The 14,817-nt window shown below is 42.3% G+C and overlaps 1 protein-coding gene across 1 annotated transcript; it reads right to left on the bottom strand.

The window, feature by feature from the left end:
• Positions 1–10,838: 10,838 nt before the first annotated feature.
• Positions 10,839–13,153, bottom strand: LOC128261864 (zinc finger protein 383). The gene is made up of 2 exons (XM_052995780.1): positions 12,936–13,153; positions 10,839–12,871 (listed from the first exon to the last, which is right to left on the bottom strand). Exons 1-2 carry the CDS (start codon positions 13,021–13,023, stop codon positions 11,268–11,270), a joined length of 1,692 nt encoding a protein of 563 aa, XP_052851740.1. The 5' UTR covers positions 13,024–13,153; the 3' UTR covers positions 10,839–11,267.
• Between the last annotated feature and the right edge of the window lie 1,664 nt (positions 13,154–14,817).

The raw sequence follows: 14,817 nt of genomic DNA on the forward strand, positions 1-14,817 counted from the left end.
AATATATATATTTTTATTTTTATATTTTCAATTATTGCGGGTTTAAAAAGTCAAAAATAAAAAAATAATTATAAAAACCATAGTATGTTTTTCCGACATTTTTTAAAGCTTTAATGCACTAGGTAACGGGCTAAGCCAGAGAAACCCAAAGGGCTTTTATGTAGTTCCCATGAGTACTTTCACCCTAACTCAAGATTGGGACCCACTCAGAATCCCCAAATATAAAACTATAATTTATAATCAAAAATATAACTTTAGTATTCAAAACTCTTTTCCCTGTGTGTATTTCTGGCTCTGGGGCCTTTGGGTCTTACACTTGGCTTGGCGGCATGTTTGCAGATTGATTTGCTGCGCCTTCGAGGGAGCCGAGACACTTGCCAGACCGACCAAGAAAAAAAAAGGAGGAAAACGCAGAAATCAATTGTATACCTGTGTGTATGTGTGTGTGTTTATGTGTGTTTGTGGAGAAGCATTTAGTGAGCAATCAAAGGAGTTGGGGGAACAGGCTATATCCACACCGTAGCTAGTCCTGGACCTAGGCAGCAAAAATTTATTTGCACTGCCCCTGCAGCTGAATTATTTTATTTAAACCGACGAATTCAATTAGAGACAGTGACTTGGTTTTTGCGCCTCCAGTTCGATGCATGAAGATCAAGGAGATGGCAGGAGGCTGTGGAGAAGCAGCGAACTCATTGAATTTGCGTTGGCGCTGAGGGCGAGTCCTATAAAAAAAGGTTGGGGTGCGGCACCAACTTCTCCTCACGCAACTTTCTACAGAGCGAAAAAATGTATTTTTATGTTTTATCATACAAAAACATTTTATTGTAATGGATATATATTTTTTATTTTTTATTTAAAAAAAAACGGATAATTGTCACATTAAACCTCTATGAATGACTAATCCCATCTCCATTTTAGAATTTCAAAATATCAAAAATACGTTATCACTTTTTTCTCTGCTGGAAATTCAACTCCTCCGTTCGAGACAAGTGGAACAGGATGACGCCTGACTTTTTGTTTCGCTAGTTCCTTTAATTTGATTTAATTATATGCACAAGTGATCGCTCCTCTCCTCCAAAAATTTATCTGGGGGCGTGGAACATTTCTTCGGCTGTGCCCAGTTTTTTTTTTGTTTTTTTTTTGTGGGGCTGCCACAATATTTCCACCTCCCGAAATGTGACGTATTTTGGGTTCGGTGCTCGCCTGAAAAATCACCGCTTTCGACTCTCATTGTGTGTGATGATCGTTTTGCTATTGTTGCCAGCAATGATCTTTAGGAGTGGCTTGTTAAATTTCACTTGCACGTCGAGGCAGGCTTATCCCCACCTCCCATTTTCCCTCGTTCAAATCGAGGTGTTGGGCGTCGATTTATGCGCTTTTCACTTGTCCCGCGTTGGCGAGATTTTTGGCTCAGGAGGTGGAGCTCTAACTGAAGGAAAAGTATAAGATCTGTCGAGGGAAAGATCGAAATCGTAGAGGAAAAAATGGCTGGCAAGTATACGGGCTTAGAAGTTTCATTTAGGGATTGTTTCATGCTAAATCTGTGTCAACTCAGTGGCCTGGGTGAAAGATTTATCACAATCTAATATATTACTATTTTGTTACATAATTAACTTAATAACTTAGCAGACACACTTTTAATAGCCCCATAACCAATAACTATCTGAAATTTAACATATAAATTAAAGGCAATTTTAAGAAAACTTGATATATGGCTGGCAGTCTGGACAAATGACTTGGGCCATTTGTCAGCAATTGAACACATCAAACTGGGTGCAGTGAAAACTATGCCAATTAGATCTTATCGCCGGACATTTCCCAACCAGAAAAACAACAAGCTCTTTTGACATTTCGCTGCCGTGGTAGAAGATCAACACGATTCCCAAACAGCAGCCCGGAATGATTTATCACCGGCTCAGAGCAATCAACATACAAAACCATAACAGATCATGCACCAGCCGAAAAGAAACAAATACACAAATACCAGAAAAGGCCACTAAACCACATAACCGTCAGTGTCTGAAACCAAATCTGAGACAAACGAATAAAAAAAAAAAAAACACAAAAAAAAAAGAAAAAGACCAATAGCGCAAACGACGACGACAGGTGATTAATTGTTTCAAACGCGTAGACGTTACTTAACGCTCTGTCAGTCGGCGAGTTTCGGGCTACAGGTTCAACCTCAAACTCCGGCTCGTAATGTCAAAATCTCCTCCGATTGTGTGCTACCCATATATGGTCTATAGACTCGGTGTATTTGTACGAGTACCCGTACTGTATGTACTTTGCGGCCAAGTGTCGAGGTGAGTGCGAGAACAAAACAAGTTGCATGTCTCAATGAATGAATAGCCGAATAGTTTGAATCACCCAAGCACCTGAAATTCGAAACAAAACAAAAAGCCAAATGCTCGTAACTCGTGAGCAATGACAGTCGGCGGTTGAAGTCATGTTTCTGACAGTCCTAGAGAGGAGTTCGTGAAATTAGAATTAAATATTAAAGAAAAAACCGAGAAATAACCAATAAAATTCCAATTCAGCCAAATGTGATGCTGAAAAGAAGTTAATTCTATTTAGTCATCTAAAATTCTCAATCTCGACTATTTTGAACCGAAGCATGGCATCTTAAGTTCAGATAACAAAATAAATATTTAAAGCTGTGCTTAGTTCAATATTAATTTGCGTTACATTAAATATTTTATTAACTCTAACAATGGTTACACAATAATATCAAAAAAAAATAGACAAATGTAGTTTAATTTTTGGCATCTTTTAAACCTATAATTGTTTAAATTTTTTTTTAAATTCCCCATGTCCTGTGAAGTGTTCTATTAGAACACCGTGACACGAACCCATCACAAATCCTTCTGGGTCCCACTTTGGCGTGCGTCGTGGCTCAACCAAAATGTTAAGAGGCGAACAACATAGAGTAGAAAAAAAGCGTATATACGAACTTGAGCTTTGTGCTGGTGTCTGATGTCTGGCCATATGATCCACTGATTGCTTGATTATTATTTTGATTAATTAGCCAAGATTTGGCTAGTTCAAACTGCACGGCCCACGCCCGGAGCTGAAATCTAGCCATTGTGCGGTGTCTGCCTCTCAGGTTGATACTTGCCAAGACCTGGGTATTCTATGATTGATTGAAGTTTTCTTTGATAACAGCTTACAATTGAGAAATTATTTACATGAGCTATAATTAAACTTGTTTGTTGTTGCCTGTCATTTGGTTTTGGATGTGGATTGCTATTGGTACTGGGTACTGCGACTGGGCCTGAGTTTGAGTTTGAGTTTTGAGCTCGAGTCTGGTTTATTGAACCGCAGCGCACTTCAATTGAACCACATCGGCGGATTGTGTGGGTCTCTGGCCGCCGGCAAGTGATGTTACCTCTATAAATAATCAGGAAATTGCTTTAGGGCCTGTCAGATGCTGTGAGTTGATTAGCCCGGCCATATAGTGTGTTTAGTGAGTGAGTTTGCAAATGCGCAAATTGGAAATTGAGGAAAGCTGCGCGAAGATGGGCTGGGCTGGCAAATGATATGGCTCTAAATCAGCCTATATATCGACAAATTCCATTGCAACAATCCCCTTAATTTGGCAACACTTTCGGCTGAAATTGTGTCAACCGGTGCGGACTCATCCTCTAACTCGGCACCCAGTCACGATCCATTAGAAAGCTAACCGAATACTATATAATCTTAATGCGGGCAACCAAAAAACAAAACCAAAAAAGAAGAAGGCAAAATAAAATCGACGGATGCGTGTCGTTTTCGACTGGCTTTGCCACTGATTTAATTCGGAAAGCGAATGAGACACGACTCTGGCCGAGCATTTGACCAGCTTTAAGGCCTGATAGCCAAAGCCAAAGCCAAAGCTAAGCCAAAAGCCAGGCTCTTCACTTGCCAGCCGAGGGGAACATGCAAAGTGACAGCGGCGACGACGGAGACAATTCCATATTTGGCCAAATTCAAATGCCATTAACACGTACGCCATTTGTCGGACTCTCAGAAGAGGATGAGTGCGAGAGGTGGGGTTGCACTCAGGCAAAATTCTTCCAATTTTGTCCTTAATATACCCTTTACATTCAATCAAAATTAAAAAATTAGTTATATAAACCCAAAAAGTGTTTAAATAACATTTTGATTAAATTTGATTTTTATACTTAACTAAATGCCTAAACTGTATTAATCCTTTTGTTGGAATTTGAAATGGTATTTGTTTTTCTAAATAATCCCCCTATCAGTAAATCGAGTTATTGACTATAATTTTCTCCAAGTGCATTGAGCAACCTGGGGTTCATTTGTCCACCGTTTCCGCGTTGCCTTCGTGTCGAATGCCGGCCAGCACGCATTTCCCCTCACTGCCAAAAAGCGTTCGACATTTAACACTTGTAAATTTCTTTGGCCGGCCGACTTGAACTTTTCTGGCGGCGTTTCGTGTTTGTTCCGAATGGAGCTGGATCTAAAGCTGGAGTCCTCCCGAGTTCGATTGGGGGATTGCATGGTAACCTGTCGTGATTCTTATTTTAATTTGCTTTGACTTGTGCGCCTTTTTCGGGCGGCCTCTCGGCCTCTCGGCAACTCTCCGACTCGCCAATTGCCAATCGCCATTTGCCGACTTTCCTCGCCGACAGTTATTAGGCCTAAATGCAGAAGCGATGCGGCGATGTTCGGCTCATTAGCAGTTGGCCAAAAAGGTTGCTGCCTTGGCAATTATCGTGAACCGTTTGCTGACGAACGCGGCCAAGAGACCACAAAAACGGTATAAGGACATCGTTATGGTTTATTCTTAGAGAATACCTTTATGATTATAGTCATTTAATGTTAACTGTATGTTACTTTTGCATTTATGAATTTATAAAAAACGAACGAATTTTTTGTTACAAATTGTTTGTAAAAAATGTATTTAATGCAGTGTGGTACCATTAACTAAATCCAAATTATTTTCATACGAAAATACGTAACGCAAAAAATGAACCAAAAACCTATGATTGTCCCGCCCAAAAGTCGAGTTGAGAACATCTATCTGGGCAATAAGTTAGCGCAAAGTTGGCCAAATCCGAGACATAAATTTCCAAACTTATCTATGCCGGCGGATCGTGAGCTTGTTGCTTGTTGGTGTTTCGGGGCTGGCGGCCCGTAGTTCGCAGTTCGCGGCTCGGAGCTGACTACATCTGACAAGTGTTAATTGAATTCATGTCGCTGGTAATCATAATAATAATAACAATATCATGTTGTGCTCTCGGATCCCTCTCGACTCTGGAGCGCCCCAAGACATGCGCTTGCCGAGCTTTTGATGTCGGCTCTCGATGTCTTTCCATCCATTCCGTCCATTCTGTCTGCCCGGCATCGTTATAAATTACTCAATTAATGTCAGCGTTTATGTCAGCGCTCCGCCATATAGTCGAGCCGATCTGAACCGAGTCGATCCGATCCGATCCTGGCCTGAAGTCTGGCCGTACTGGGGGTACTGGGGATACTGAGCTCCGAAGCCTGGGTACCCGGCCAGAAGATAGGCACATGCAGATAGTACACATAGATATGACATGATAATGGGGCATGTTTAGTGGCTGTCGTCGGTTTAATTAAAAACGGCTTTATGCATAAAACAAAAAGGCCTCAGACTGGCTGACAAGTTGCGCAACTTGACACTTTGCAGCGGCGTGTGGAGTGGCTTTGGATGGACGAGCGGACGAGCGGACGACGGGCTGTTCCCGAGCCCTTTGCGGCAAGTTCGTTGCCTAAGTCTTTTGTCTTCTTGTTTCGCGTCGTCGCCACTCGACACAAAAAACGTGCAAAATATGATTTTTTCGCTCCGTTTTTCACCTTTTTTCCCTTCCAACTTTAATTTTTTGTTGTGTGTGGATTTCGTTTCCAACTACTGCTGCTGAAAGCAAAATGTCAATTTTGTGACTGGATGGCTTTTGTCTCTTTTGACGCCCTCTCAATGGCGATGACGGCGGCGGGTCGAACACCCACGCCCTCCTTCTAGATGTTGGTGAATATTAACTCCGGATGACAAATACCCTTTCGAAAAACTTACCATGAGAAAAAAAAAACTATCAAAAATGAATTGTAAAACAGGACTAATAATCATAAGTTAAGTATTTCTTTTCAATAAGAAGTCAGGATTAAAATATTAGTGGAACCCTTTTTTTTACAAAAGCCAATCAACACATTTCCGTAGTGCTTGGATATTTTTAAATAAGCCATTTAAAAAATGGCCTTTCTGTAATTCTGCCACTTATATAGCAAAACACTTTCTAACTGAAACACTGTTGATATAAGTATTTTAAGAAAACTTCACCAAAAGAGCATTTGCACTTCATATGGCATACATTCAAGTGCTCCAAAGGTACTGGAAACTAATATTGCGGCACGGGCATAATTAAATCTTTTGCCTATCGCCTTTTGTGTGTTGTAATAAGATAAATCCGATTTCAGCTGTCTGCGGCAAGTGAGCCAAACAACAGGTTGCTCTGCAACAAATCGAATGTGCGGGTTGAACGCCCAACGGAGAACTAAAAGCGAGGCGCTAAAAGAACAATGTGTCATAGCTACATATATTCGTGGTATTTAAAAGAACTCTGTTTTTCTGTTTTCTGTTTACTGCATAAGCACATATATGTTTATATATTTTTTGAGCACTTAACGTGCTGACAAGTTGAAGCTTTGCGTGGATTTTGCCTCATGGGGTCTTGGAGGCTCAGACACATTTGAGTTTTTTTTTGATATGCGCTGTCTGTCGCCTGTTGACGGATTTCTGTACTTTTGTTTTTGCTGTTTCCAACTTTGCCCGGTGTGGGTGGCCCACACATATGGCCAAAACCAGAGCTCGGTGCAATTGTTTTGCCGCTGGCGCCTCAGTGCCATATATTCGAGGTCCGATTCGAGCCGGAGTCCACATTAAGTTTTCAAATTGCTTTTTCCTCGCTGCGGCGGTTGGATTAAGCTTATTTCCGTATTGAAGTTTCAGCTTTGCTTTGCGGTTTGAATTAATTAGCCGCCGCGAAAACAAAGTCCCGGCCTGTTCTATGGCATATTACGAGTGCAAAAGCCAATCTTTATGGTTCTGTGTGCGGTCGAAGCCACAACGCCAACGCACTCGAATTTGAATTTCATATCTCCGACCGAAACCGTATCCGAATCCGAATCCGAATCCGAATCCAAAGCCCAGCGAGACAATGGTAATTATTAATAATGCAAATAATTATATCGATTCCGTTTTCAGGGGCGTTGTCTGCATGTGATTTGTTCAAAAGGTTCTCATTTTTTTTTTTTGTGTCGAATTCGTTCCTCGGTTCGCTTTGATCGCCTGGCAGTGTGGGAAAAAAGTTCTCATTTGGCTTTTTGGCCACTTGATGCTTTTTTTTTGTGGGTTCCGTGTCGGTTTCGCTTCGGTTTTGTTATGGCTAATTTGCCTGCGCTGCATTTTGGTTTCCTTTTGATTAATTTGACGTCGACGACTGCACGGCATCGGTTTTATGACCTGGCCAAGACGTATTTTCGGCCAGTTCCGCCGAAGTGTTGTGTGTGTGTGTGGCATGAGTTATGGACAGTTCGGGTTGTCTTGCTCTTGGCTAATCATGGCTGTCAGCCGACCTTCCCACCCCTCCACACATGAAGTGTTGTTGCGAGCGATGCAAAACGATACCACTCTTTTTTAAGAAGACAACTATTAATTGAATACGATTGGGTATATAAAAATAAATTGTCATAAAAGCTAAACTATTGTTACATGAATTTATACTATTGGGTATGAAAAATTTCTCATTAAGACAAGTATTTAAATAATGCTCCGAAAGTATTTAAATAAAACATACATAAGACTACAGTTTAATTCTCTTTATATTTAAGTATTGAATTGATAATTGGGTGTAGTTAACTCATGCAACAAGTACAAAATTGACACTAAATTTATAAAAATGTATTGTTTACATTTAACTAGTAATTTATTAATGAGTTTATTTATTTAATTAAATACTTCAAGAGTAAAAGATAACAAATAAATATGGTGCCCTGAAAATGTATTCTTACTTGTCTATAACAACAATAAATAAACCCTAATTATTCAAAAAATGTACCCAAAAGAATTAAATTGTTTAATATTCTGTGTAAATTTTCTCTCAATTCCTTCATGTAATAATAATTATATTATAAAAGCATTTAAGCCCCCAACGATTCTATTATTTTCAATCTGCAAGCCATTGCCCAATATGGCTAATCAAAGCGAGCGTCAAAATCGATTGCCAAAACCCAGGCACGAGTGACTTGGCCTAAACGTTTTGTGTTGGCAGCGTTTTATAAAAATGACGATTAGATCTTAATACAGAAAATGGCGTTTACTCAACACACGATCAGCGGCCCGAGCTGGGAACAATCATAATTAAATATTAATTTACACTCGGCGCGTTAAGCAAACAACACGTACACTTTAGTGGCCATAACAACAATAGCAACAACAATACTATTAGTAATAGCAGATAAAAAAAAAAAAGCAAAAGCAAAAACAATACCCGTTGTCTATATGTATATACAGCTGCGGCGCCTGGTAATATTCCATAATTTGTTTCATGTGCCGATTGAAATTATTAAATATTAATGGCCAACGAGCGGAAAAAAACGTGTCTTGAATATCTGAATTTAAATAAGAATAATTTTGATAGGAAAAATGCATTTAAAAATGCATTTTGAGCGAACTTGGGGCGATCGGAGATTAATTAAACTGCCATGGCGAGGAAGCCGGGCCCAAAATTAGAAAAAGAACAGGGCGTGTGCTGCTGGCCAGCGAAAAACTTGGCTATTCCGAGCCGACTGCCAATTAAGCCAACTCTGCACGTAGCCGCAATAAACGAAATTCGAGCAAAAAGAAAAACACATTTTTCGGTTGTTTCTCGGCCTTTGATTTTTCCATTTTGTTGTATTTCGACGGCCCATAAATTAGCGCTCTAAACGATTGCCTGGCTGGCACTTGTCACCAGGCCCCCGTCTAATTTAACCTTTGACCAAATGCCGCTACCACAGAACCCGACCGCCTGTCCGTGCGTTCCAAAAGAGGCGTGGCACTTGGAGCCGCCGAAACGGCAGCACGCGCACTCAAAATCAAAATACAGAAAAAAAATAGAAGCGGAATAAAAAAATCTGACTGTCCCCGGTTCTGGCGAGTGCTGTCTGGCAAATGCAATATGACTTTCAAGTGGCGGCTCTATGGCGTGGTTTCCTAATAGACCAAAAAGCTACCGCTTGGCCCAACCGAACTGGCAAGTAAGTTGTTGGAAATCGAACGGTAATATACCCTTACTGAAGACTGGAGATTGGTTAAGGAAAAAACCTAGTAGACTAGAAGTATACAGCCGACAATTAAGATGAGTTTTCCAACTATAAATACTTTCTCCTAAAAGTAAAATAAAATGAGCCTCAACTTTTAATCCAATGAGTAAGACTAAAAAAATATAATGGAAAAATATTTGTTTATTTAAAAATAGGATCGTATTACCTTGCTTGTGAAAATTGTCTACAAAGACAATTCAATTATTTTTATAAAAGCTTCTTATTTCTCAGAAATATAAATAATTTATGAACTAAATAATTCGTTTTGTTTAAACTGCAATCTAATTATTTATTTTGACAAGTCCTTCATCAATTCTTTTCGCTTAGTGGGTTTGTGATTTTTTATGTGGCAACTAAAATAAACAATCATTTTCAAAAATGAAAACATATTTATTGGAAAAGATAACAAAATATTTTAAAAAATTCTTCTTAAAAAGATACATACATCTATTCTTTTTTACCAATTACACCAATACCTCCGTCCAAATCTCACCCGAATTTCGCAATCCCCAAGTTCTCGAAAGAGCAAACGACTTATGAACAAAAAGTAAACTGCAAGTTGTAGAGCGTTAGAAACTGCGTGGACGGCGTTTATAATAATGCGAGTGAGTTGAGCGGGTCGCTGGAGACTCAAGTTGGGGATGCGGGGTGGGTGGGGCTTTTCGGGGCTATATAAAGTAAGGTGCGGCTGTGTGGCAGTGCGGAAAAGCGGCAAGATCGCGGCAACTGGAAAACGCGTTTAATTGAGCTCGCCTGCTTGGCTGCCTGGCTGCCCACTAGCGCCATCTAGCTGCGTGCGGCTGCACCAAAAGCCGGCTTTTGTGGATTTGTTTTTTTTTGTTTTTTTTTTTGTCTATTTCGCCTTTAAAAACCGAAAACAAAAATCGATGATTCATCGCTTGGTTTGTTGTTTTGAGTGGATTTCGCCAACTGCAACAGGCCCACAAAAATACTAGACTGTTGGCGCTTGCCGCCTGCTGCTGCTGTTGATGTTGCTAGTTGCTGGTTGCTGTGTTGCAGTGTTGCTGGTTGTAGTGTTGCTGGTTGCTGGTTGCCGGTGACGCAGTCGCAGTTGCAGTTGCAATTGCAGCTGCGCCAATTCTCCTCCGGTTTGCAGTTTGCATTTCGGCGCTTTACGTTCAAAACAATTATTATTCTGGCAATTAATTTTGATTTAAGCAGCGATTTTCAATACATTTCTATACATATAAGCAGCTTCATATATATATATATATTATTGTAACCCCCCATTGAGTCTCATTGACGGTTGAATGTCTCGATTTCTGGGGTTTTTCTTTCATTTCGAGTGCAGCGATAAATAAACGACACCTACAAAGCTTTTCCGAGATTGCATCTTTCAGATTGTGAAGTGATTCGAGCGGTTCATCCAATAGATAAATTTAGAGATATGGCAAGTATAGTTTTTGTTATGAGCGGCAAAAATGATGAGGAAAATGCTGCCTCCTTTTCATAAACCTTATTTATCTTATTTAAACCATTTTAGATTTCGGTTTCTTGTGTTTTTTATTCATTAAAAAAATTAAAATTAAATACATGCAAGTAAATGGCTACCTTCACCATATTTACAAAGCTTAAATCATAAGGTTAAATTTAAAATAAATTATAAGATTAAATTATAAGTTTGTGTGTGGTTTACATGGGGGTTTATTCTCTGGCACCGTTTCGATTTGTACACGAATGAGTTTTAACAACGATTTATAATACAAGGAATTGTCAACGAAAACAATCTAAGACTAAGCGCCCAACTGCGGTATGAGCATTGGAATAGTTAAGCGATAACTCTAAATAAATATTTGTGATTAACTAGAGACCCTAAGAGGCAATAAAATTGCCCTGACTAATTTTTGGCACTGACTTTTCCCTGAATCTTCAACTGACTTTGGCTAAACTGACTTAGTTTAAGGACTAAGGCTTAAGGCTTAAGGCTTAAGGACTAATAGATGGCCGCTGGGGGTGGTGGCATGGTAGTAGTCGCCGCCCTCCTCCTCTTCGCCATTGCTGCTGCCCACACTGCCGGCATAGTAGACCTGGTGGGGATTGTGGCCATGGCCACCCTCCTCGTAGTTCTGTAGGTGTTGCTGCAGCTGCTGCTGATCGAAGCCACCGCCGGAGCCACTGGGACCACCATTCTGTTCGCTTTGGCAGCCGCTTTGCAGGTGCTTGGCCAGCAGGGACATGCGCGAAAAGGACTTGGTGCAGGTGGGGCACGAGTACTTCTTCACATCCGAGTGCGTCTGCATGTGGGCTCGCAGATTGGACCGGTCGGCGAAGGCGCGATTGCAGTGCTGGCAGCTGAAGGGCTTCTCGCCCGTGTGGGTGCGTATGTGACCCTGGAGCAGCCAAGGTCGCGAGAAGGCCTTGCCGCAAATGGGGCACTTGCAGGGCAGCGTGTGGGTGCGAATGTGCATCTTGAGGGCGCCCAATGACACATAGGTCTTGTCGCAGTTCTTGCAGCTGAACACCTTCTTCACCTGATTGCCCTCGGCCGATGGACAATGGAACTGCTGATGCTTGGACAGTCCCGAATAGGTGGAGTAGCTCTTGCCGCAATCCTGGCAATGGTATCTTGGCACTCCCACCGGCTTTTGCATGCTCTGCGCCGAGGCGGCATTGGCTGCCTGGATCAAGGCCGAAGCCTGATCGGTGCAGAATTCGGTCTGATCCACAATGGCACCCGATCCGCCGGGCTGGCTCCTGATGATCTTGTACTCCGTGCTCTCGTAGGCATGCGTCTGCTGGTGCTTCACCAGCCCCGCGTAGGTGGCATAGCACTTGTTGCACTGCTGGCACTGGTAGTACAGATCATTGCTGCTCTTGATCTTCAGCTGGTTGAGGTCCTGGTTCTCCTGGTCCATGTCCTCCATGTCCTGCGGCGGCACCGCCTGCTGATGCTGCGGCGCCATGTGCTGCATGCTGAGCAAAGCCCTGGCCACATTCTGCAGATTCATGTTCTCGCTTAGAACCCGTCGCTGTGTCAGCGACAGATCTTCGGGTTCGGCCAGCGGCGTGGGTGGTGGATAGTACATCTGCGGAGGTGGCGGTGGCACCGGAACCATCTCCTCCTTAATCGGCTGCATCTTCATACAATCCTCATACTCGGCTATGCTTTTCATTAGGTTATTGTTGTAGTTTCGCAGGGGAAAATGCTCTTCCTCACTGGGTTCCACTTTGATGATGGTGGGGCTAGCATCTCTGGCATAGTCGAGCGGTACATGCTGTTGGGGTTCCGTTTCCGGTTGCATCACCTCCTCCTTGGGCGGCAGCTCGAATTCGCCATAGCCCAGGCGAGCCAGACTCTTGGCGATTTCCTCGCGGGTGAAGACATCCGGAAAAGCGCGGGCTATCTCGCGGGTTTCCTCCCAAACGCGGCGGGCCAGTTGCTCCTTTGTCTGGCTCATGGCGGCATCGAAGCGGCGTCTCAGTTCCGTGGGCACCGTTTGGGGTTCCGGTTCCGCTTTCGCCGACCAGTGGGGCTCCAAGGGCACTGCAGCCGAGGCCACACTCAAGTCCACGGGTCCCTCATCTATGGTAATTTAGAACAAAGTTAGTACTTGCCAATATGTTATGGGTTTTAGTGCCAAACCCACCGTGACTTAAGTGATCCTCTGGGCAGGACTCCTCCACCATAATCGGACGCTTCTTGAGCGGACAGCGGCTGTACTTGAGTTTATCCATTATGGTTTTGTATATACGATCCTTACGGTCACTGATCACCGATCTCTGTTCTGTATTTAATACCGATCTTTGAACTTGAATCACTGCTCACTCATTTGCTTTTGCCACACACGCGTCTCGATCGCTTGGAGTTCCTTGCTCGAATGATGCAACCCGGCCAGGATCTCTCCGGTTTTATAGACTCCCGATCAACCCCCTGGCAGGCTGATCAACCCCCTTTGTGGGCAACAAGGATCTTGGCGACTACCTACTTCCGATGTCGCCCGGGATTCTGTAAATCCACCCCGAGCCGAGCCACACGAGCCAAAAGATCCATTCAGCGATCGTTCAGCTGTGCGTTCGTTGAACGCAGATACAGATACGGATACAGATACAGCTGCAGATCGGATCGGATCGGATCGGGAGTAGGGGTAAGAGGGGGGAACCGTGCAGAGGGAAGAGGAAAGATCGAGGGAGAGAGGAACAAATCAGTGTGTAAAAATGCGAGCACGTGCCACAGGGCCCGCTCTCTCTCCTTCTATTTCTCTCGGTGATCGCCACCAGCTGCCTCTCTGCCGCAGCAGCAGCTCGTATTTCCCCTGATTTTCAATTGTGTGAGTGAGCGGCAGCTGGTGGCGAGCTTACTACATAGCATTATATGCATTTACCCGACCAACTGGCACAGCAAGTTTATTTATAAACCTCTTTCGGTTCCGCCTAACACGCATGCTTTTTCATATATACCCTATGGATGGCCTCTCTTTGGCAGCAGGTGAGCTTGCTCTTTGGAGCCCCGCTAAGAGAAGCTTTGGGCCTAAAGTCCCCACAGTTCGCCACTCTCTTTTGGGGCGCTCTTGTTCCAACATTCAGTCGTCCCACGATCTTAAGAGATATATTTTATGGGTCTTCAGAGAATCTATCAGCTATCGTTGTTTGACTAAGCTGCTTATTGGCCCAATGTTCACTTTTCATATAATGCTAAGCTTGGCTCAAACGATCGTATTTTCCGCTGACTGAATTCTAGAAGCGATTCAGAAGATTTTCCACATATTTAATTTAAGTAAATAATCCACAAATCTTTCAAAACCAATCATGAAGAAAAATATAAAGTTGACTGATGTCAATTTTAATTTAGATTATTATATATGTCATATAACATTTTCCAGAGAATAAGGTTAATTTCAAAATCTCAGCCGAAAAGGTTTTACATAAACAAACAAATATTCTTAAACACAGTTAATTGGAAAGCAAAAGTTGAAGTTCAACCAATATAAATATAATTTTTTTAATATATAGAAAAAAGTGTATACAGCTGTATATCTAGAGAATAGCTTAAAATATATATAAACGAAGATAAAGTTGTTTATTTTAATTTCTTTATTTTTCAGCCAACATTTTCCAAAGCTCTTCTTTCATTGAAATTTTACCCCCGCTGTTGCATTTAAATAGCAATGTAAAAACCTTAAAAGCAAATCAGCACATAGCTTTCCAATTGATCTTTATCAAAGCGATCCTCTGCAGCGGCAGCTGTGAAGGATCAGCACGTGACACTGGCCCCGCCATCAAATGGCAGCCCAACAACAATGCAGTGTACCCACTCAGACGTCCACAAAAAATATTAATCACCGGGACAAACAGCGCGCAGATCTAAGGTAAATCAACCTTTCCCGGAGCATTGTTCCGGTCGTCCTCCTCCTCCTCCTCCTCCTGCTGCTCCTGCTGCTCCTCGTAAATAGGTGCACTCGGCAGAAATAAACCCCTAACGGCCATGAAATTTTCAATTGCCGAGAGTGAGGAATTTCGCCATCTGGCAGA

The sequence above is a fragment of the Drosophila gunungcola genome, unplaced genomic scaffold, assembly GCF_025200985.1.
Source record: "Drosophila gunungcola strain Sukarami unplaced genomic scaffold, Dgunungcola_SK_2 000001F, whole genome shotgun sequence".
In the NCBI taxonomy this organism is placed as follows: domain Eukaryota; kingdom Metazoa; phylum Arthropoda; class Insecta; order Diptera; family Drosophilidae; genus Drosophila; species Drosophila gunungcola.

Bases quoted from the DNA above. Each gene is read 5' to 3' on its own strand.
- LOC128261864 (XM_052995780.1), bottom strand. From the start codon at position 13,023: ATGGATAAACTCAAGTACAGCCGCTGTCCGCTCAAGAAGCGTCCGATT. The intron at 12,872-12,935 runs GTGGGTTTGGCA...AAATTACCATAG, and splicing joins AGAGGATCACTTAAGTCACG to ATGAGGGACCCGTGGACTTG.